We start from the raw sequence: 25,204 nt of genomic DNA, 5'->3' as shown, positions 1-25,204 counted from the left end.
ACTGTTATATAGACTGTACACTCACTACTTTACATTGTAGCAATGGGTAATTTCTTCAGTTTTGTCACATGAAAAGATATAATAAAATATTTACAAAAATGTGAGGGGTGTACTCACTTTTGAGGGATACTGTATATACAGTATATATATATATATATATATATATAGAGAGAGAGAGAGAGAGAGAGAGAGAGAGAATGGGTCTAGCGCAAAGCTGGATACTGTCATACAAAGAAGTAAAAGGAATTGATAGAATATATCAATACACCCTCCAAGTAACTGTGTGTTACTATTGTGGATACTCTCAGTGACCGGGAATATTACACAAAGTGTCTAAAACAATAGATCAGATTGCTATAAATCAATACCCTATGGTAATAATGGACAGAGTATGCCAAAAACACAACAATAATAATAGACTTATAAATAAAAAGGTGGACACAGCAATCTAAGGGGAGCGGAAAGAAATGTATGCGTTACTCTGATGAAGAAGACTTTGATCTTCGAAATGCGTAAGGTTTTCGTGGTGGGCATCCCGGTTCTTACCTTGCGAGTTGCAGACAGAGTTTCTGCTCAAGCGTTATCCTTACTTTATTGTGATCCTTTTGTTTCTACTCTGTAATAAAATGGTATCAACCTATTTGTGTTTCCTCTGTCTTTCCCGGTAACTCTGGTGGGGAGTACGTGCAGCATACGACTCAAGCAATGAAATAGTTCTATGTTCTACGTTCTGGTAAAGTAGTTCTACTTCGGAGGTACAGCCTGCGGTGGTGTGACAGTGCGGTGGTGGGCCCACAATTATCAACGGCTTCCCGTGACATCGTTTTACTGACAGGCTCCTACTTACCTCATAAGACTGAGGTTCAAGCTTGTAAGTACAACTGACCAGAAGGGGAAGAAATTTAATACCTATTTGTGTGTACCTTCTATTATTATACGAGGGACTACATCTGACTGCATAAGATTTACACACTAAACACAGTCTGAAATATCAGTATCTCAGTGGACATTCCGGGAACCTGTGGGCTGAGTGATATATGCATACATTTCTTTCCTCTCCCCTTAGATTGCTGTGTCTACCTTTTTGTTTATAAGTCTATTATTATTGTTGTGTTTTTGGCGTACTCTGTCCATTATTACCATAGGGTATTGATTTATAACAATCTGATCCCTTGTTTTAGACACATTGGCGTATACTCAAACAGGTTTATACAGTCAGCGCTACAGGGGTATAAAGGCTCTTGGATTTATGGGATCTTCCTCTAGACTCCCAGACAAATAGCATACAGGTTTTTTTTTAGTATAGACCCAGGAGCCCCTATTCGGCTTATACCCACAGAAAAGAGATCACAAAAAAATGATATAAAATATAAGCGTTTTATTCTTCTAATTCAGTATAATAACAAAAACTTGTTCTTTAGATTGCAAAGACCAATATAAAAAAGGGGGCTTGATAGAGCAGAATATAAATAGTTAAAAATTATTAAATAGCCCAAGATAATCCGTATGGTTGGCCAACCTACTAAGTGTGGATTTAAAAATAAAAGCTCAAAGTTGTATTTACATATGTCACAATTTATAAAAGATAAATAAAACAAAAAGACGTATATGTATACACTGTCTAAGTATCAGTGCATTTATATGTTTCAATATGGTGTCTCTATAGAGCACAAAGCACTGTTACAAAGCAGTGTTACAAAAAAAGGCTTGTCACTTTCAAGCCCGATTCAGGCAATATTTTTAGAAAACCTTATACACAGTATTTCAGCTTAGTACTGGCTGACTAGTTTCTCCCTGTGTGATATCACATATGTTCACGGCCGTACTTGGTTTAGTAAATCACCTATTCGTTGCTTTGATGTTTCTTGGTATAACTTAGATATTTGCAGTCCTAACAAGTGCACTTGTTTTGGAGTACCTTTATTTGTCCGACCTTTTTTATAGGTCCTTCTGAGTCTTTGTAGAAAGTTCCATAGAGTACTTTACCAGTCTGCCGATACTGGAACCGTCAGTCTCTCTCTGCGTTCTCACCGCTGTATGCCCCAGACTCCGCGCCTTCTCCGGATAAGGCTGTGATTGGGTCTCTGTTGAGGTGTGCGTCCTGTTGAAACAGTGATTGACGGCTCTACGGCTGACTTTGTCTCTGGTTCGGTTTGTCGGGTAAGGAGTATTGCAACGCGTTTCCGCTGAAAAACTTCAGCCTTTGTCAAGCATATTCTCCGTAGTAACCCGTTGCCTTTAAATATCCCTCTCTCGCATCTGATTGGTTTATATATGTTTTCCTAAAAACGATCAGCTCATTTTGGTACATTGTTCTCTGAATCATATAATTCAACTTACGTGCTGGGTAAAGAAGTACTTTTGGTTTGAATGCCCCTTTTTTTGTTTGCTAGGTATCAATGTGGCTCTAAAATATTTAAATTATTTAAAATACCTTGATTTCAGTCTTTACATTTTTCCTATGGAAATTCAACTCGTGAGTGACTAGTACTATTTTACAACTTATCCTAAGATTTCATATTTGAACATTACATTAAAATTCTTTATCTGAGACTCCTTTTTTAAGATACTTATTATATTGGGCACTTTTTTTGCAAAGAAACAAAGTATATATTGAATGATATACACAAAATTGTATACATAAAAATAATGGGCAATTTTTGTAAAAAATAATGGTCATGCTCACAAAATAAAGAGTGATTTTTTTGCACTATTTAATTTAGACAGATTTGATCACACCACTTAAAAGAATGTAATGTATCTCCCGACATGTCGCCTAGATTTAGAATTTTGCGTTAGAAGGGGTGCGTTAGCTACGTGTCTTATTATTTTAACGCGCACTTTTTTTTTTTTTTTTTTTTTAAAAAGAGCTTTATTGAAGAGAAAAAGAAAATAACAGGTAACAATAAGCTGCCGTGATCATATACACAAAAAAGAAATACATACAAATATGTCACATCTGCAGTAGATTAACATCTATTACATTCTTCAATCCTGAGCATAAACATACGGCCTTCCCAACACGCAGGATGGGAAAACCTAAGCAAATAAAATTTTTCAAAACATTTTCTTGTTGTTAAGATCAAATATAGGAAATAAAAAGCCATCAAGGAGGGGATAGAGCGGTAAACCAATAATAGAACATAGGAACCCGTGACTCATGGGATTCCTAAAGTGTGAAGAGGGAAGAAAGAGAGAGAAGGAGAAAGAAGAAGGGAAAAAAAAGGGGGGGAGGGGGATGGAGGGAATGGGATAGGACATAACCATTGTTACAGTACCACAAACGTTCCATAATTATATGGTTCCATGCCAGAGGGCTAGGATAATCTCGTACTTGTCCAATTTATGGTTCTTCAGATAAATATATCTTTCCATAAGAAGCATCTCTTCCACCTGTAAATACCATTCACCTATTGTAGGGGGGCTTTGTGATTTCCATTTCTTGGGTATTCATTTCTTGGCGCTTGATATCATGATAAACATTAGGGCCAGATGGGCCCTTCCTTTGAGCCTTTGGTAACTCTAAAAAGAGTAAGAACTCAGGAGTATTCGGGATTGAAATGTTCAGGACCCCAGACATTTTAGTACTGACCTCCCTCCAAAAAAGTTCAAGGGCCGGGCATGACCACCAGATGTGAATTAGGGAGCCATGACCTCCGCAGCCCCTCCAGCACGAAGGGCTGACAGTTGGGAATATTTTATTCAGCCTAGTAGGAGGTTTAATTCTGTTGTGACCCAACTTATAGTACGGGAGCTTAGGGTGTTCAAATATTGGTGTTAGTGGGGAGTGTGGTGTGGAAATATGTGTGGACGTGGCGACAGTTGCGTCCCAATTAGTAAAAATTTCTTCCGTTAGATGGTATTGCAAAACCTTTTTAGGGCGCTGAGAAGAAGGAAGCCAAGCCAGTGAACTCATATTGTGTATCTTAAAGATCTGCCTGTCCAGGGTGATCCAACGCACACTGTTTTTAACGCTGGTATTACGAGTTTCAAAACAAGCTCCTAACGCGACTCCTAACGCGTATATTTTATACGCGTAATCACGCCCGCGTTAGACAGTCTCCCATAGAGATCAATGAGAAATCAGAAAAGCACACTTTTTTCAACTAACACTCGATCTCTCGAGAAATACGCACTGCTCGGTCATATGACCTTTACCACATAATGCACAATAAAAACAAAATGAAAATGTAATAACAACAATCACAAAACATAGCACACACGCATTACACATTCACAAGCAGGGAAAATCAAACATTGCACTAAACGAGGAATATATATATACCTTACGATCCGGAAAAAAGGAACAAAACAAAACGAAAAAAAAAATGCACACTCATACACAAGCAAAACACTCGCATTCAACATTACGGAATATTAGTACAAACAAACATTTACAAAACTTCACAAATACGACACCATCACAAATCAACATTTACATTTACACATAATACTATTGGACAATGTTATGGAAAACGATCACTATGACATCATCGTATTCTACACATTCCACAAATACTAACTCAATATGAGCATGCGCAAATTCACACAACTAATACACATTGCACACATACTAATTACTAACAAAGCACACCTGAACACAATTTACAAGGCAAACCGGTACATCATTAATTATTTACACAGGGTATATAAGAACGACACAAGCATGGCTTCTTTGACTGTGTTGCTGGTGGGTTTTTGGAGATTAGAGATTTAGTGAGTTATTGTGAGAGTTAGTGCGAGTTAGTGTTATTGGGAGAGTTAGTGTTTTTTTTTTTTTTTTTTTCAATTTTAAATGCTTTATTGGAACCCATTTTCAGACTTACAAACAAAAAAGAAGTAATACATTCTTCATTATTCACATTTACACATGTTCTTCTATAGTACCATCTATAGTTACAAACTGAATAGTATACAATTTAGCACCTATATCAAAGTTTAACATAATTTCCTGACAGAAAACTCATCTAATATCTTAAACATATCCTTCTTCTTATATCTAGCATATCCAAGAAAGGACATAAGGAAAATCAGAACAAGACCGAAATATGTTAATTATGCATTGATCTGGGGGGGGGGGGGGGAACAGGGAGAAAGGCAAAAAAAAAAAACCCACAACCCCCTACACACTTCGCCACTCTTCCTTCTCTCTCTTTCTCTAATTCTTTTACCATCCACCCCAACTTCGGGGGAATGATCCTGCTATAATGTTAATCATAACATATTCTGTATTCCTAAAAGGGGCCGTCAATTGGATTTGTGTGTTCAGAGGTAACGATAGGATAAACTTTCTCCATTTCTTAAAAAAAATTTCCTCTAGCGGACTAGCTAGCTCTCGTGAATCATATTGTTCCATCATGCACTGTTTAACTACTCCGTTCTTACACGCCACCAATTTAGGGGCTTTCGCCCCTTTCCAGTCCCTCAAAATTAGATTTCTAGTTATAAAAATTATGGTATTAATTAAATCATTCTATTTAACTCTGTCTGAGTATTTTACCAGAAAAAAAACATGGAATATTTGAATCTCAAATTCTATATCAAGCTTCCTCTTGATCCAATAGTTAATTTGTCTCCATAGTTGATTTACTTTAGGGCAGCTCCAAAAATAATGAGTAATGTCTGCTTCCTCTAAACTACACTTTGGGCAAACTACCGCCGTCTCATACCATCTAGATAGGTCTCTATTCGTTATATAAACTTTCCTAATCAACTTCAAATGTGACTCTCGCCAATTAGTTGGGACCCAGTATTTATAATTTAACTTCAAGGATTGAACAATTTCTTTTATCGTTAGATTTGGGAACTCTCTATGCCATTTATCTTTTATCACCTGTAAATGCTCTTCATCATTAAATGAATTAACTACCTTATAAATTATTGAAATTGATGTCTTACCATTTTCATATAGCTTAATGACATTATCTAGAACCCCCATAGACCAATTGGGATTATATTTGATTTGTAAGCTATTAATAAAATGGCGGATTTGTAGGAAAGCAAAAAAATCTTTCCTCGGGAGATCATAAATTCTAGCTAGATTTATAAATGAGTTGACTGACAGATCTTCCGACAAAAGTTGTCTAACAAACATTAACCCTTTCCTCTTCCACCGATGAAATACTACTTGTGAAAGACCCGGCTGAAATTCTGGGTTACCACCAATGCAGAGCAAATTTGTACAGTATGGGTTAACCTGTACTCTACGGCAAACCTGTTGCCATGCCTTTATGGTATTAATGAAAATTGTCATTTTTGCAATTTTCCTGGGGATTCTGTTCAAGGGGCAGTGTAAGAGTGATCCCAGCATAAATGGTTCAGCCATATAGTTTTCTAAACTACCAATAATCCCATAGTCTTGGGACGTAACCCAGTCCATTGCATATTTAAATGTAGTGACTAAATTGTAAATCTCTAGGTTTGGAAAATCTAACCCTGCCGCTAATCTATTAAGTTGTAATTTATCCAAACGAATCCGTGGCCTTTTCCCAGCCCAAATGAATTGTGTACAGTGTTTATAGAATTCTCTAATATCCTTTTTATATAGTAATATAGGAATATTCTGACATAAGTATAAAATTTTCGGAAATATAACGGCTTTGATTAGCATTATTCTAGCTGTTATGGGGATAGGGAGATTGGACCATGTTAACAGTTTTCTTTGACATTCCCTGAATACTCTGGGGTAATTTAACTCATAGCATTCCTTCATGCAATTAGACAGCATGATACCTAAATACTTAATCTGTACTTTTTCTTTAAAAGGTAATGGTCCTATCAGCTTCAATGGCTTCTTTAACCATAATAGTTCTGATTTCCCATAGTTGATCGTGTAGCCTGATATCTCACTAAATATCTGCGTTTCCTCCAATAGTAATGGTAAAGTTTTTTCAATATTACTTAGATATACTAATAGGTCATCTGCATAGAGAGAAAGCACCATTTTTTGGTCCCCAATAAGAATTCCTGACAGGCATTCTCTTAAACGCATTGCAAATGGCTCAATCGATAAGTTAAATAACAGAGGGGATAAAGGGCAACCCTGGCGGGTCCCTCTTTGTAGGCTGAATTTTTCAGACGTTAATCCATTAACTACCACTGCTGGATTTTTGTATAGAATTTTTATTAAGTTTATAATGTTGTCTTTAAATCCAAATTTTTCTAGTGTAGTGAATAAGTGATCCCAGCTGATGTAGTCAAAGGCTTTCTCAGCATCAACTGCTAAGATTGCCGCTTCCAACATCTCACACCCTGTACCATTCTTAATTTTGTTTTGCATATATTCTATTATCAGCATTGTTTTCCGAATGTTTTTGACAGGATTTCTCCCAGGCATAAAGCCCGTTTGGTTCTCATGAATAATATCTGATATATACGGTTTTAAACGATTCGCAATTATAGAAGTCAATAATTTATAATCTATGTTCAATAATGAAATTGGGCGATAGGATGCAGGATTTTCTGGATCTTTATCTTTTTTAAGTATGAGTGAAATGTTGGACGCGGCAAAGCCAGCAGAACATTGTTTCTGATATAAAAAATAGCTATTATATACATTATATAGGACTGGTGTTATTTCCTCTGTCAATATATGATAGAATTCCGCCGGTAATCTATCAGGGCCTGGTGCTTTATTACCTTTAAGCTTTTTTATCCCTTGTTCAATTTCATTTAGTGAGATTGGAGCATTGATACTTTCCATTATATCCTGTGATAATTTAGGTAAATTTATCTTCTCCCAAAATTTATTTTTAACCTCTAACTTGAGTGTCCCTGCTGTATATAGATTCTTGAAGAATTCTACAAAAATCTTCTGTATCTCTTTATTTGCAGTGGTTCTGACTGATCCTTGTTTAATTGCCCCTATATTATTTTTAACTCTACTTTTGGTTATAGCGGCTAAGTATTTAGCTGACCTTCCCCTAAAGCCACCGTATAGTGCTTTTAATCACATTTCTTCCTGTATCATGTTCTGCTTGAGGAGTAGGTCTCTCTGGGTCTTTAGATTTATATATTTCTCCCAAAGCATTCTCCTTGGCTGGGCTATATATGCGTTAAAACTATTCCTTACTGCATTGGAAAGCTGTTCCTGCTGTTGTTTATTTTTTTTCTTACTTTTGCAGAGATATGCCTTTACCTCTCCTCTTAATACCGCTTTGCCGCATTCCCAGAAAATTTCAGGCTTGTTTTCATATTCCCTATTATGCAATGCGTACTCTTGCCATCTGCTCTTCAACCAATTCTGAAAATTGGTATTTTTTGCTAAGTATTTAGGAAAGAATACGTCATTACTGGCTTGTTTTTGATAGGTTTTTCATTCTAAATTCAGTAGGATTACAGCATGGTCTGATATCTTAATATCACCTATTTCTGTCTTTACTTTCTTTCCCGTCATTGTATCCGCTATTAGAAACATATCTATCCTTGAGAACGTCTGATGTGATTTAGAGATACACGTAAAGGTTCTGTTATCTGGGTTTTGAAGCCTCCAAATGTCTTTTGTTCCAGTTTTATGGCAAAATGTCTGTAAAATTCGTGTTTCTCTATCTCTTCTAGCCCTGCATTTATTATTTAACCTATCTAAATTGGGAGAGAAAACCATATTGAAATCCCCCCCTATAATCAGCTCTTGATCTCTATATGCCATTAGTTTCCCTGCTAGTGTATCCCAAAATTGCCGGTCTATCTTATTCGGTCCATATAAGTTACACAAAATAAACAATTTTCTATCAATTTCAATTTGGACAATCACGAATCTACCTAACGGATCTATTATTTTTTTAATTATTTTATATGATAGTAGTTTATTTATTAATATTGCCACCCCCTTTTTCCTGTTATCAAAATCAGACGAAATCACTTCCCCTACCCATTTAATCTTTAATTTGATGGCTTCTTTCTCAGACAGATGTGTCTCTTGTAACATCACTATATGGGGTTTATATGATCCTAGCAGTTTTATAATTGATTTCCGTTTTATTGGGGATGATATTCCACCCACATTCCAGGAGGCTATTTTTAAATTCTCATTCATTTGCTCCAGTTAAGTTAATAGCGAGAGAGAGGCAGAGTGCGAGGGGGGAGGGGAAAAAAAAAAAAAAAAAAGGGGGAATATTTTTATATGGGAAAAGGTAATTTAATAAAGCAACAAAGCTCCCTTCCCCCCCCTCCCTGACCCCAGGCATGTTCAAAAATATTACATTTCATATATCCAGAAAAATAAAACCTCCTATACATAGTAAAACAAGGCATCAGCAACCGCAATTCAACTAACATATATAGTATTTCCATAAAAAAGAAAAACTGGAACCCCCCATAACCCCTTATATTTAGTTTGTGCTTCCTTAGTTTCTTTCTCCTTAAATCTATTTTTCTCTTATAGGTGATAGGACACTGCTTCAGTAGTGTGTTAAAAAACCGGGCCCCCTTAAGAGAGATTCCTATCGTGTACTTAACTACCCTCTGCTTCTGAAATAAAGTCTGCAGCATACGTTGTGCACTGTGGCATCTATTCATGTTCAGTCTGTACTTTATTAATTGATCCCTTTCTCTCTGCAGAATACCCTCGCTTCCTGGGGGGATTCAAGAGTTTTAGGTTCTCCATCTGTTAGTATAAGTAACTTGGCCGGATAAACTAGTCTAACGCTGAAGTTTGCTTTAATCAGCTGTGAGCAAAAAGGTGACATTAGTCTTCTTTTAGCCGCCGTTTCTGCAGAGAAATCTTGGAATAGCATTATTTATTTTGTTCTAACAAAACTGGAAATGATTTCCTGTAATTCCTCATCATACTAACTTTATCTGTGAATTTTAAAAATTTAACAATTATAGGCCTCGGTTGTAATGTACCGTCTGGGTTTCTGTGACTTATCCCCATTCTATGTATTCTTTCAATTTGTAGGGGTTGGGATTCTGAATACATATTCAAAGCTTTAGGGAGTGTATTGGTAATAAAATAAACTAAATCTTTAAAGTCAGCATTCTCAGGGACCCCAATGATCCTAATATTGTTGCGGCGTGCCCTGTCTTCTAAGTCTTCTATCTTTTTCTGCATAGTGTCTGAGTTAATCTGCAATCTGGAATTAATTTGCTCCATCTGGGTCATTCTGTCTTCTAAATCTGAGACCCTGTTTTCTACCTCTTCTATTCTTGCCGTGAACTGCCTAACTTCAGTCGATAAGGAATTAATATCATGTTTAATCTCCACTTTAAGGGCATCTAACTGCAGCGTAAATACTCTAGATATCTGGGCTACTATCTCAGCTGTATTGTTTGTAGGAGGTTGGGTTTCTGTGTCTATTTGCGGTGTATCGGTGCCTAACTCCGTATTTTTAGGGTTATTCTTCTTTTCTCTATGTCTCGGCGGCATGGCTGGAGAGCTCCCTTTAGAGGTCGCTATATATTTATCCATCAGGATGTATTATCAATTTAAAGGGAAGCAAGTGCAAACCAGTGTTCTAATAAACAAAATTTACAAGCAATAAAGTGAGAGAGAAAAAAAAACCAAAAAAAAAAACCCACACACCCAAAACAAAATAGATGCCACGTGAAAATATGTCTCTGTTTTTAGCAGAGCGAATCCTTTACAAATATATTTAAGATATGTATATCTCTTATGTGTATACTTTAATAAAACTAGGTGTAACTAAGTGAAATTCGTGTGATTACGGCCTATCTCCGAGATTTAGACCCAGGTAAGAGGTAATATAGTCTCAAATTAACCCTTTGTTGTATATATTTTAACTATATAGGCTGTGTAAACTATAGTTTAGGCAACCAGATGAACAAAAAATCCTTTACCGTGTTTCTAAATTGTAGTACTTATGCACTCCTGTCTAGCAACCCATATATCTATGTATGAATATCTGCCCAATCTGTTATTGTAGCCTTTATTGTTACCACTTCCCCCTCTCTAGCCTTTCCTCACTTAACCTCTAAGAAATAAAAATGTTACACAGGCAGAACTTTCTGTATCACAATTTTAACAAATTAATTATTTTTCACAGCAGGTCTGTATTTAACCCAGGTATTCTGTAAACCATTGAAAGTTTCCACATCTAGTCAGCGCAAGATACATCTAGCGCCCATTGGGCTTATGCTTACGCAGCGACTGACCCAGTAATGCTTACATACAGTAATAGTCAGACAAATTGCAAAAAAAATATCTAGCTCTCATATAAATTATTATCTCTTAACAGCTATAAATATGCTATTGTACATTTAGGCTACTCGATGGCTCAATGTTATTATCTTCTATTATAACTATTTCTTTCTGCATCAGTTTCACCATCCTTATAATCAATGAGGATTATGCATATCAGTCACAGTAACAAAGAGTAGCCAACGGGGAAAAGTAAGCAGGTGGAAAACAATAACCACAAAAAAAAAAAAAAAAAGAAAAAAAAAAAAAAAAAGGGAAAGAGAAAGAGTCCCCCTTTTCTTTTCTCCACTTTAAGATAGTCCACCCTGAAAATGATTTCCCAGCACTCTTGACTCTACAGAGGCTTGTCACTTCTCAGCTCCTGTTTCTTTTTATTATTTAGTTTTAACAACCAAAGGAGCCACCAACAGACCAGATAGCTATTAACTTATAATGTTCCTCTTGCTATCGAAACGGAGGGTGTCAAATTTTAAGTCTCTCTATCTTCTTGGCTCCTACCCGTAGGTTATGGGAGCTCTACTTTGTACTCCTACCCATAAGGGTTATGGGAGTGTGTCACAACATATATATCTTGTCACCAGATTGATGCCTTTACGCGTAATACTTCCTTTTTCTGTAGTTTTGTCTCTACAAACAAGCTAAACAGGTAGACACCTTCCCAGCTGCTCCGGTGCAGGACTATTTCCCAGGCTGCAGTTCGCTCAACCTTTATTCCTTTATACCCCTGACTTGATCATTTCCCTTGTAGAGGCTTCATTTTAGGGGTACCGTATATCGGCTCTTCTCTCCCCCCCTTCCACTCTGGCCCTTTATTTAGTACAGCTTTAATAATATTTAAACAGTACCTTAATAGATGCTGAATATCCTCTGTGTATACGCTGCAGAGGGGCCTCCGTTAATTGACCTGCATACCTTGCAGGGATCGACACCTCTCCCGGCAACACCACCGTACCGGCCAAGGGGGGGGGGGGACTTGATGTGCTTTAACCCACAGCCTGTTATGCTGCTCTAGGATCCGCTCCCTGCCAGTACTTGCAGGGTACTGTTCCCTCTTGATCCTGGCCGGCTGCTTTATCCGCGGTCTTAACACTGCTGCTAAAACTCCTCCGACCAGTCACTTATTAGTTTAGGCACTCTGTTTTCCCATCTGTGCGGGAACAATGAAGTTGCTTCAGTCTCAGAAGCCTCACTTGTGGTTAACTTCCAGACGCTGATTGCTCCTGCAATCCGCTCGCTGTCCGGGTCGCCTGTGTATAGCGGCCAAGGATTCCTGCGCCTGACGAGCTGGTGTTCGAGCTCAAGGGAGAAGCGCGAAGTTGCAAGCGTCCTGCTTGCTCCGCCTCTTCCGGGAAGTCCGGGAGAGTTAGTGTTAGTGTGAAAAAGTGAGTTAGTGTTATTGTGAGTGAGTTAGTGTTATTGTGCGAGTTAGTTAGTGGTAGCGTGAGTTAGTGGTACAGTGAGTTAGTGGTAGAGGGAGTTAGTGGTAGAGTGAATTAGTGGTAGCGTGAGTTAGTTAGTGGTGGTGTGTGTTAGTTATTTGTAGTGTGAGATAGTAAGAGAGCGGTAGTGAGCGAGAGTTGGTTTGGTTGAGTGTGCGAGTGCTTTTTCTGTATACGTAACACATTTACACGCAAACACATTCAATACATACATACACTTATCAATAACACTACATACACTCCATACCCCATCCCCTCTCATACTACACTCCATACCCTGTTCCCTGTAATCCTATTCCCTTTTATCCCATACCCCATTCCCTGTAATCCCATACCCCATTCCCTGTAATCCCATACCCCATTCCTTTTAAGACCATACCCATCCCATCATTACATTTAGTTTACATATCCTCATTTTAGTCTTCTTATACGTTTTTGTTTGTTAAGTACTCCTTACCCTCTTTTATTTATATCCCTTTCACACTTTGAGCACTTTTTTGTCTTTTTATTTATTTATTTTGACCCCCTTTCATTTGGGCACATTCACTTTTTGTTGTAGGAGTTAGGGATCAGTGTAGGGAAGACATGGAAGAGGAGGGCAGGCAGGAGATTAGTCAGGGGAGAGGAAGGGGGAGGGGGATAGGGAGAGGAACAGGACAGGAAGGGGGCAGGAAGGGGGGCAGGAAGCGGGGGAGGAAGCGGTGGGTGGACCCAGCCACTTAGTTCAAGATGAACAAGTGGCTTGGATCCAGTGGCGGACAGAGTAGGGCTTCACAGTCCGGGAAACAGAGGACACCATCACAGGGGAAGGCCAAGCTGACTAGGGAGGCGAAGTATACTATGGAGGAGAAGGAGGCCCTCGTAGAGGCATATATCCCGAGGGCTAGGAGGCTACAAGCTCAGAAGGCCACCCTGAGGGAGAAGAGGAATCTCTGGCTGGAGATCAGGGATGCAGTTAATGCAGTAGGGGGCCACAACAGGGATGTCAAATCCATTAAACATCGCTACCGAGACTGCAAAATGGAGCTTGAAAAAAAATGTCTCAGGAGTACCAGCATGCAACAGCAACCGGTGGCGGGCCTCCAATGACCCGATGGGAGGAAATGTTGCATCCCAGCATCTCCAAGGTGGCCATAGTCGTTATCGGAGGAGTCGATACCAGGAATCTGCCACTCTCATCTGACGGTAAGCTCATTTAATAATTTCTCAACATCAAAACTAAAGAATGTATTTAAGAATATGATTAATGCTATTATGCTTTTTTACACATTATTACGTAAACGCATTCACAATTACTTTGCGATTACATTAGTATCTAGGCTACAGGTTAGGTGTGCATTTAAACAGACTGAAAACAAAATAAAAACATTCAGATTGACCAGATAGATATCACAAACACGGTTTGGAAAATGCGGAAATCGTATTGATTGTTATATTTCAAAGTGGATTAATGAGGCTGCATTTGTAATTCTATTGTAAGCAAAAGCATTTACATCTTTATTTGGAACTATGCTAATATATACATTTCTTTATTTTTACAATATACAGAGTCTGGGGAGGAGCCAGCACAGCAACCACAGGCTCCTCCTTCACCCAGGTATGAGAGTGGTGGGGATGAATTGCCACCTTGGGGAGACATCAAAGACATCCCTCTATACTCAGAAGAAGAAGCCGCCCCCACTGCCGAAGAGATCCCAAAACCAGCAGACCCTCTTGCACCAGCAGCCCCTCTTGCACCAGCAGCCCCTCTTGAACCAGCAGCCCCTCTTGAACCAGCAGCCTGCCGTGCACCAGCAGCCCGCCGTGCACCAGCAGTACCTGAGGAGGAGATAGCCGAGGTGCAGGTATTGCTGGATTTTCAAGAACAGATGCGTGCCTCCCGGAGGGAAAATATTCAAACTCGAGTCCAGATGTCAGAAGATATTCGTGCCATTCGACAAGGCCAAAGAGAAATTATACAAGGCCAATGAGAAGTTATACAAGGCCAAAGAGAAGTTATACAAGGCCAAAGAGAAGTTATATCTGAACCTGGTCCATCTGCTACTGGGCCATCTGAACCTGGTCCATCTGCTACTGGTATTGGTGTGTTGGGTTAATAAACTATGCACTGTGGGGGTAAAAGCTAGGGAGTCTCGAAGAAGTAATCTCACAAACTTCAAAGTGGGGGTAAAATCTGGATTGGATGAGACTCTTAAGCGCTTGTGCTTAATTACCCAATAAGGAAAGATAGTCTTACTATGTAGTTGGATTCAATGAGATCTATTTATTTTTAGAATTATAAATACATACAATAAAATTTAAAACAATAGAAATTGATTCTTAAAACAAATCTAACTGGTTGGCCAACCATACAGTGTGAATAAAATGATATAATATGTTTTCCAATCCCTGTTACTTAGTGTATTATACAAACATATCTGTATATTTGATTTTTTGAATTTTGGTTTAATTGCAGATATTTTTTATGGATTTGATATAGTGGACTTGTGAAGAAGTATGGTATCCACAAAGAATATTCGCAATATTAATTCTTAATTACCATATTTACCATATTCGTTTGTTTAAAGCTGAACATACATAATTAAAATATGCTTATGATATGCTTGATAAAGGCTGTATTAATTAGCTGAAACGCGTTGCCTACTCCTTGCTACACTGAACATTTTCATAGTCCACTTTCGAAGTGGACCGCCAAGACTACATCAAACCACGGACCAACAAATATGCTTGAAAGATATTCTGAAGCATTCAAGAACAAACTTCAAAGCACCTAGTCTTCCTTTCAAAGGACCGCCAAGAACAACTGAAATACCTTACCTAATAATTGGGCCTAAAGAAACCTGTGGACACCTGCAGATCAGATACTCTGAAACAAATAGAGTACGGATCTAAACAGAACACATTCACAACAATTCAAGAGGTTTTGAAAACCTGAACCGGGCAAAAAGCCCAGCCATCTGACAAAAGGATTAACGGTTAAAGCACACTACCACAATACCACAGCATCTACTTCTTCAAGTGTGTGTAATCGCAGAGACAAACCAACTCGACATACTGAAACCACTACAACACCGGCAGCGGCTATCCCGGCTTCCGATCCACATTCATCACAGTAAAGATTGAATTGGGTACAAAAAGAAACTAGACCAGAAACAAAGTATCCCAAAAGAAACAACGGGTAAGATTTATTATACCTACACCAACTAAGGAAGTTAATGTGAAGGACAGATAACCAAAACTACTTAACAGTGACTTATAATCGCAATATATATAGCAATTAGACAAAAACGTGTTGCAGCACGCCCGCACATACTATCCCCACGGAGGACTTAACAACAGCGCTTTTAACAAAAAGCAATTAACAATTACTCTAACGATCACGGCAGAAAGACTTTATCTTTCATAACTTATACGATTTTTACTGTATCACTTTATTTTTGTTTCACTTTTATTATTTGTTACTAATGTTGATACCATTGACGCTATTTTAATTATATTGTTGATACCATTGATGCTATTTTAATTATGTATGTTCAGCTTTAAACAAACGAATATGGTAAATATGGTAATTAAGAATTAATATTGCGAATATTCTTTGTGGATACCATACTTCTTCACAAGTCCACTATATCAAATCCATAAAAAATATCTGCAATTAAACCAAAATTCAAAAATTCAAATATACAGATATGTTTGTATAATACACTAAGTAACAGGGATTGGAAAACATATTATATCATTTTATTCACACTGTATGGTTGGCCAACCAGTTAGATTTGTTTTAAGAATCAATTTCTATTGTTTTAAATTTTATTGTATGTATTTATAATTCTAAAAATAAATAGATCTCATTGAATCCAACTACATAGTAAGACTATCTTTCCTTATTGGGTAATTAAGCACAAGCGCTTAAGAGTCTCATCCAATCCAGATTTTACCCCCATCTGCTACTGGGCCATCTGAACCTGGGCCATCTGCTCCTGGTACTCCTCAATCTCCTCCTCAGCCTGGTCATCCCAGTACTCCTCCTTCCCCTCTTCCCCAAACATCTCCCATGAGAACTCGTCGGAGGGGGCAGTTGCCCCCCCCAGAGCCTCAGTCTCATGGGAAGAGGGGAAGGAAGAGGAAGGAAGTATTTTTTGGTATATATATTTTTGGTTATTTAATGTGTAATGGATAGGTATGTGATGATGTGATCTTCTTACACTTGTGGACCACACTCTGCATATAATCTGCTTCTATGGGACGGGGTCCATGAAGGCAGATTGTTTGCAGAGTGTGGGTTACAAGTGTGTGGACACCACATCATCACATACCTATTCTTGTTCATTCCATTGATTGGTTTCTGTGATGTGATGTCCAAACTGTTTCCCTAATCTCAAACAAAATGACCATTACAATTATACATGATGGCATATTACGGTTTGAATGCCAATAACACAGCTTAAAGGGACAGTCAGAACATTATTGTTGTTTACAAAGAAAACACTGTATTACGCATTATCAAGTTTTGAAAAAAAAACGTAGAGAATTACACGTGTGACTTATGTGATTACCCTTGTATCTATGCCTCTGAAAAATGACCACTTATTGATGTTATTTTGACAGACCAACATTTTAGCCAATCACTGATCAATCCAGGGTAACTATGCTGTATGAGCTCAATGCTTTCTATATGAAATTTATAACAAAATGCCTTCTAGTGGTCAAAATTCATTCAGATTGCATGCATTCTTCAAGCTCTAAGAAATGAGCCGATGAACCTCCTAGATTTAGCTATCGACTAAGAATAACAAGAGAACTATGATAAATTGGTGAGAAACGTTTGAGATAAAAAAAAAAAAAAAAAATTGCTTTTTTCAACATTAAAATCATTATTGGTTTTCAAGACAGTCCCTTTAAAAAATTACATATGCTAACATATGCTAATTCTTTGATTGTTGGTATATCTACATGTACTTGTTCAAACAAGAAAATATTGGAATAGGATTTCTAATGACGTGTTAAATAAAGTCTATTTTCTTAAAGAGACATTATTATGTTTGAATATTTTTAAGTAAGACATTTAATTTAGAAGGAATATGGTTTCAGGTCCTTTTATGAGTTACTTTCGAAATATATGCTCACACTAATATATTTGGAGATTAAACAATGTGGAACTCATACATGACACAATACTCAACATTTACATTAAAGAGACAGTATACAATCATTTTCAGACAACTGCATGTAATAGATACTACTATAAACAACCAGATGACCACACACTGATATCAAAATCCATGAGAAAACGGTTTAAAGACTTACTTATAAAATCTAGCTATATTGAAAAGATAGCTGCAAAGCCCATTCCAAGTGGGAAATAAGACAATGCCCCTTCATTTGCATATGAAAAGACCCTTTACACAAACAGGAGCAAGCTGGAGAAGGTAGCTGATGGTACTCACATCAAACTTTGAGGATTGGGGAGGAGTCAGAAAATCACTGCAATGTTATTTAAACATAATCAAAAATAGACATTTATTATAAAAAAACTAATATAGAAATAGATAGAAAAAACATATATGTGTTTTAAAAATTAGTGTATAATGACCCTTTAATAAAAAATACCACGACATAACATCTTGAAAAAGTAAGCATCTCATATATTTAGCATATGATAAAGGTCAATGCATATTTATTACTTGATTCAAATACAATAGGGCATCTTTCGGAATTCGATATGTTGAAAATTATACACAACACAGTCATTATTCATATAAAGGAACATATTGTTGATAAACATATTAAACAAGATGGTCTATATCCATGGATTCGCACTTGCCTCAAAATATCTTATGCAGGAAAACATTTTGCTTTCATTCGTTTATTTAACGAGACAGCCATCAAAAGAGAATGTTGTGTTCTTTATCAGCTATGGGCCAACAATGTACATGATTCACACAATCCATACTCGCCATGGTTTTAAACTTGGCTTCTCATTCACAAACGTGGGTTACGTGCAAATTCAAATATTGCGGGACTACGTAATCCAATCAGACGGTTTTTCAACCTTGGTATGTGACGTCTTAATTAACATGGCGCATCATTGATCGCGTAAAAACGCCATCCAATCAAAGGCGCATCCTTGATCGCGTAAAAACGCCATACAATAAAAGGCGCATCCTTGATCGCGTAAAAGCGCCATACAATCAAAGGCGCATCCTTGATCGCGTAAAAACACCATACAATCAAAGGCGCATCCTTGATCGTGTAAAAACTTCATACAATAAAAGGCGCATCCTTGATCGCGTAAAAGTCAGCCAATACAAAGACTCATTGGACAGCCTGGCAGGTGACGTCTTAAGCAACATGGCGCATCCGAGATTGAGTAAAAACGTCAGCCAGTACAAGGACTCATTTGACAGCTTGGCATATCAATAAGAAACATATTTATATTTTATAAACTAGTATGTGCTATATTGCTAGCTATGAATGTCACGCTAGATAACATAATACTGTGATATATGAAATAGAATCCATTATTGAAAATAAAGAGATATTTAAGTAGAACCAGAGGATTATTAACTAAACTATTTAGCAAGCAGCATGGTTTAAATAGACATGAAAACAACATTTTAGGTTACACGATTATGTACGACATTGCAATTTGAAATACATTTTAAAAATAAATGTAAATCTTTGGATTGTTGTGTTCCATGTCCCTTTAACTGAGAAGCAATGATAGGAGATGCATTAGAAAAACAGGGATGTGTTATATATTATATACCTATACCTATAGCTATGGTGTCCATCTTTACCATTTAAAAGGTACACATGAGAAATACATATGTCATTGATGTTTTCAGATATGTTTATATTTTTTGGGAATAACAATAATGACACATATATTGATCAAACGTGTCACTTATTCAAGTTTAAATATGGTCAGCCTATCTATGGCCATATATCGTTGCATAATTAAATATAAAAATTAATAAGAGAAAGATATTAATCATCTAAAATATGTGCATTACACACAGTGATTGATTTTGTTACACTACTACAATAAGATATAAGTGAAATTGGAATACATGTGCTGTCAACATTCAAATAGTCTTTTTAAAAAAAGATTATATGTCCATGTTCATGTAAAAAGGACAAAAACGCATTAGAAATGCATATCCATTCCTTAACAATTGTGCTCAGCATCACTTAAAGGGACAAGAAATACAAACAATTGAGTTTCAGGATTCACAGAGAGGATACTATTTACATCAAATTTATAATTTACAGAAATTATCTCATTGTATCAATCCTGGGATCATTTGTTAAAGGTGCATCAATTCACAAATAGTTTACAAATGAACACATGGATGTGAAAATAAAAATATACATATAAATATAAATATATATATATATATATATATATATATATATATATATATATATATATATATAATCAGCAATATATATATATATATATATATATATATATATATATATATAGAAATTCATTCCTATGCTAATCCTAATCTTGATGAAAAGTATATCAAGAAAATTAATCAAATTAAATTGGAGATGTAAATATTAAATTTACAATTGTATTATAATTATGAATCAGGAAAGACCATTATTTGGTTTCAGGTCCCTTTAAGGATTAACCACATAAACTATAGATTTCAATCAATGACATGAATAAAGAGGACAAAGAATAGTGGAATGACATGTATTTTATAATTATGTCATAAAACATAAAGAAATGACCAAAAACATGTTGTAAAATCTGAAACATTGGAGCCATCTGACAAGGTAAAAGAGTGCATCACGGTCCATGGAGGGAGTTGACAAGGGCCAACACAGCCCCATTGGAGCCATTTGACAAGGTAAAAGAGTGCATCACAGTCCTTGGAGGGAGTTGACAAGGGCCAACAAAGGCCAGCACAGCCCCATTGGAGCCATTTGACAAGGTAAAAGAGTGCAACAGGCACAACAATCAACAAAAGAAGGCCAAATGGCAACAAGAAAATAAAAAACAGCAACATGTGGACGGAAGATTCGTATCTGCACCCTTGGAGCATCTCCAGATCCTCCACTTATTGGGCATCACCTTCATTGTCCTGTGCATGTCCAGCTCCAGATTCAAGCGTTGACTCTACACGCATCATACGTTGTAGAGTCGAACGCTGAACCTGTAGCTGGGCATGCCCGTACAGCTGGGGAGTCAGGGGCCTGGTGAGTTGGGGGCTGGGCAGGTGGGGGAGCTGTACAGGCCAAAAGACGGGGAGAGCAGCGAAGGGGGGCTAAGGGGCGTTTTTTTGGAGGGACAGGAGAGGAGGAATGGGAAGGGCCGGGAGGGTCTTCTGTCTGGGGAGGGGCTTGGGCCTGTGGAGGGGATTCTACCTGGGGAGGGGCCTGGGCAAAATGATGCCCAGAAGTGGAGGTTCCATCTGAAATATATAATAAAAATATATTAACATCTCATACATCATGAAATCAAATCAAGGCATTTCAACATGATTATGTTTTAGATATACTTAGAAGTGGTTTTGAATTTATAAACAATGATGACATAAGGATATGGTATGTATATAGGCACTCAGATGAATAGCAATGACTGTCTGTACAATAAGAAAATGATTATTGTGGTTTGGCCTGGAATATGCATGTGACATCATGATGTCATGAATTACAAATCATACATAAATGAAAGAATAATCCAAGCATATGTTCATGCTGCATGATATAGAAAGGGGGCAGTAGTGTATTCTAAAAGAAAAGGAATAATACTTTTTAAAGTGCCAAAGCTGTAGACTTTGATTTTCTTCCAGAGAATATTTACAAAAAAAATACATGTTTGATACATGTTAGATATATTTCACATACCATCAGAATCCAAGGGAGCCTCTTCCTCCTCCGTCCCACATGTTACATTAATCTCTGTAAAACATAACATGTTGTACACGTTAAGATCAGATATTATAACATATGTTACTGTTGCTCAAAGACACACATCAATGTTGCATTAAAGATATACACAGCCAAAGTTATGATTTACATCATTTTGATGGAGCATACAAATGACATTAGATATGTTATTCTCAATGAGTAAGAATTTCATTTTAGTGTCTGTATTATTTTTAAAATCACAAAAGCAGAGTACATGGAACATTTAAGAGTTCTCATGTGTGTATCACTTGATGATTGTTGTCAAAATTGAAAATCAAAACAAACATATGCTATCCATCTTCTGAAGAACAAAGGTGTAGACTAAGAAGCTTTGAGATCTTAATCTTTCAATATTAAAATAAAATCGATATATAATCAGAGGAGTAAATTATATGTTTTAGTCAAATGTAATGCTTCATCAGAATCATGATCATAATATTGATTACAGATACACCTTCAATGACATATGAATGAGTCAATGGACTTACCAAAAGACTGCAAAGGCAGCTCAGCATTGGTGCTGGATCCCTCTGGGCTCCCCACAACAACTATATCTATGAATGATATAGATATATATTAGTGAACACAGTTTGGACATCACTAAATCACATCAGTATCGATTTTTAATAATAATATACTTAGAAATGTGAAGACTAGAGCACTAATCTGAAGAATAAATGCATGAGTGAATCAAGGTGATTCTGAAGAATAAGATGTCTTTAACATATGTTTAATTTCTGACTATATTAGACAGACAATTCATCTCATATGATTCTATTGCATATCTAAATATACCCATCGATCAATGTTTTGAAAAGAATACACACAAACAACATTTGGAATAACAACTGGTGACAAATCTAAACAAAGCCATGTGGCACATCGATCCGTTAGTGCAATGTACAGTAATCTTGTTTAGGACACAACACATATTGATCACAATACCAAACAGAAGTTATTATTCAAAATATGTAATCATGGTGCTGTTAGAGTATGCTTATATCTATAAAGTAAGTCCAAGAGTGAATATGTGATTTATATATCAATATTGTTTCATCCAAACAATGTAAGGCTGAATGAATCTATTGCTTATTAAAGGGACACTGACATCAATTTTAGAAATCATTGATTTCACTTGAAAAAAATTTTTATTAGAATTTTACATTGACTCCTATTATAATTGTTTTTTTTTTTTTTTTTAAAGGCAGCTAAGCAATTATTTGTAACAATAAATATTGGTCGTTGAAGGTATCCACCAATCAGCAAGAACAACCCAGGTTGGTCCCCAAAAATGGACCTGCAGCTAAACTTACATTCTTGCTTTTCAAATAAAGATACCAAGAGAATAAAGAAAATATGATTATAGGAGTCAATTATAAAGTTGATTAATATTGCATGCTCTATCTGAATGACAACAGAAATAATTTGTGGTCAGTGTCCCTTTAATATTCAAATATCTGGATTTGACAATGTCGCTGTTAATGAATTGTCGAGTCCATATGTTGATGTAATGAATGGGATGGAGCATGCAATTACAATCTAATATGTTATTTAAGGATATCATCAAGATTCTTTAATTATCCTCTCTTAAAGGGACATGAAGCTCAAAATGTGTAATTGGATTATTTTTTTATTAAAATCAAGCCTGTGATTTATAAAAAATTGATAATAGACTTATTTTGGACTTTTTTTGCTTCATTGTGTTATATTTTATTTTTAAAGGAGCAACTATGTACTACTGTTATCTGAACACATGAGTTGAACCTATAAAAATAGGCAAACTTATGCATCAAAAAAACAGCTGGTTAATCCCAGTAATGCATTGCTTAACCTAAACCAACCTAGATATGATTTTAGAATAACGATAACAATAGACTGAAGCAATTTAGCTAATCAAATGTTTAAAAAATTCCTGCAAATCACGTGTCTAAATCAGTAAATATAAAAGTTAGTTTTCATGTACCTTAAATTACTAGAAACAAAAAACGTATGTAATGTATATTTTTAAAATCGAAACATATGCAAAAATGTGTGATTGTTGTCAAAATATATCCCAAAAATATCAAGCACTACACAGGGGCAGAATATAAATTGGCCATGAAAATAATATTACTGTAAAATGAAGATATCAAGAATAGAAGTGATATCTTCAAATAGTCCGAATTTTAGATTTGTATTACAATGTAATCCAAAATTTGATTCCTGATTCTTAATTTAAACTAACAAGAAAAGAGAATTAGAGTATCCATATAAATATCAATCAATGTGGATGTATTATGTAATGCTATGTCCATGTTTCTAAGACAAATGTAAATTAAAATGAGACATACCATACTTTGGCAAGCCCTGGCTTGAGGTTCCAGCACCAACATCCAGATCTGTAAAATAATCAATGAGGATTGGATATCATTAATGCAAAACAGGCCATGGAGAAAAACATTTTTTGTAAAAATTTACATTGACAAACTAATAATCTATTTTTATTCACATGAGTTCATTGTTTCCTCAATTAATGTCTTCAAAAATATATCCTGTACTCTTATTTTCAATCTGTTATGTTGTTGACTGTAGCTTTAATTCATTTGTTGTGTTCTTGCATTCTCATCAATTGATGGAGATAGTTCATTGTTTATTTTGATCTTGCTAGTATAGTTTTTAGAATGTAGAAGATTGTAAATAAGGATACTGTATTCTTCACATATATATTAATTAACATATCACGTGTGTGCGCAATTCTATTTTTCGTGATCATTGCGCACTGATTCCAAGCGGAATTACGCATCCGTGATTTGACCAACATGTGTATAGCGATGGCAGTTACAGGAAACACATGTTCACGTGTGTGCGCAATTCTATTTTTTGTGATCATTGTGCAATGATTCCAAGCGGAATTACGCATCCGTGATTTGACCAACATGTGTAAAGCGATGGCAGTTACAGGAAACACATGTTCACCTGTGTGCGCAATTCTATTTTTCGTGATCATTGCGCAATGATTCCAAGCGGAATTACGCATCCGTGAATCGGAATTCATTTGGATATAGTAGTGTGATGAGTATCATTTCATAAAGACTTAAAATATATGTGCAATTGGGTGTATTACGAGATTGAAATTGTATATTTGGTAATATTGAACAATAACAAATAATATTTATAACTGGGTTATGATTCGATAGTCAATGTATGAAATGGCGGATGATAGTGATTTCATGGATGCGCAATTCCCTTTTCGCTCTGTGACGCATATTTTGGAGAGCGCAAGAAACATCACTCCTATTTCATGTGTGACTAATCTAAATTCATATATCTAAACATCATATGTAGCGTATGTTGTGAGATCTATATAGGTTGAATATATGACTATATACACATTTCTTAAAAGTCTAATCAAATATTAATATATTATATGAAGTTGAATAGTTACCTGATTCAGATTCTCCTTCGGCTCCTCCCAGGCCACCGGACGGAGAAGCAGCTGCACTGGCCCCCAGGTCCGGACTTTGTGATCCAGCAGCTGGGAGGGAAGAAGAGGAGGCAGAGGATGGAGAGGATCGAAATCTTTTGGGGACCCAGAGATTGAGGAGCTCGCATAAAGTCACCTCATAAGAGAGTAGGTAGAATTTCCGTTTGGGCTTAGTTTTCTTGCCATCTCTCTTACAGGCTTGTACCCACTCCCTTA

General features: G+C 36.5%; 1 protein-coding gene across 1 annotated transcript in view; it reads right to left on the bottom strand.

Moving 5' to 3' along the window:
• The window catches only part of RS1 (retinoschisin 1), a 75,737-nt gene extending 68,494 nt beyond the window's left edge, over positions 1 to 7,243 (bottom strand). Inside the window, exon 1 of the mRNA XM_053705265.1 lies at positions 6,752 to 7,243. Within this exon, the coding sequence (XP_053561240.1) occupies positions 6,752 to 7,243 (492 nt within the window). The remainder of the gene's footprint in view (positions 1 to 6,751) is intronic.
• Between the last annotated feature and the right edge of the window lie 17,961 nt (positions 7,244 to 25,204).

This window comes from Bombina bombina, chromosome 3, assembly GCF_027579735.1.
Source record: "Bombina bombina isolate aBomBom1 chromosome 3, aBomBom1.pri, whole genome shotgun sequence".
Classification (NCBI taxonomy): Eukaryota; Metazoa; Chordata; class Amphibia; order Anura; family Bombinatoridae; genus Bombina; species Bombina bombina.
The sequence above is the reverse complement of the archived record's forward strand: the minus strand, read 5'-3'. Positions and strand labels throughout refer to the sequence as shown.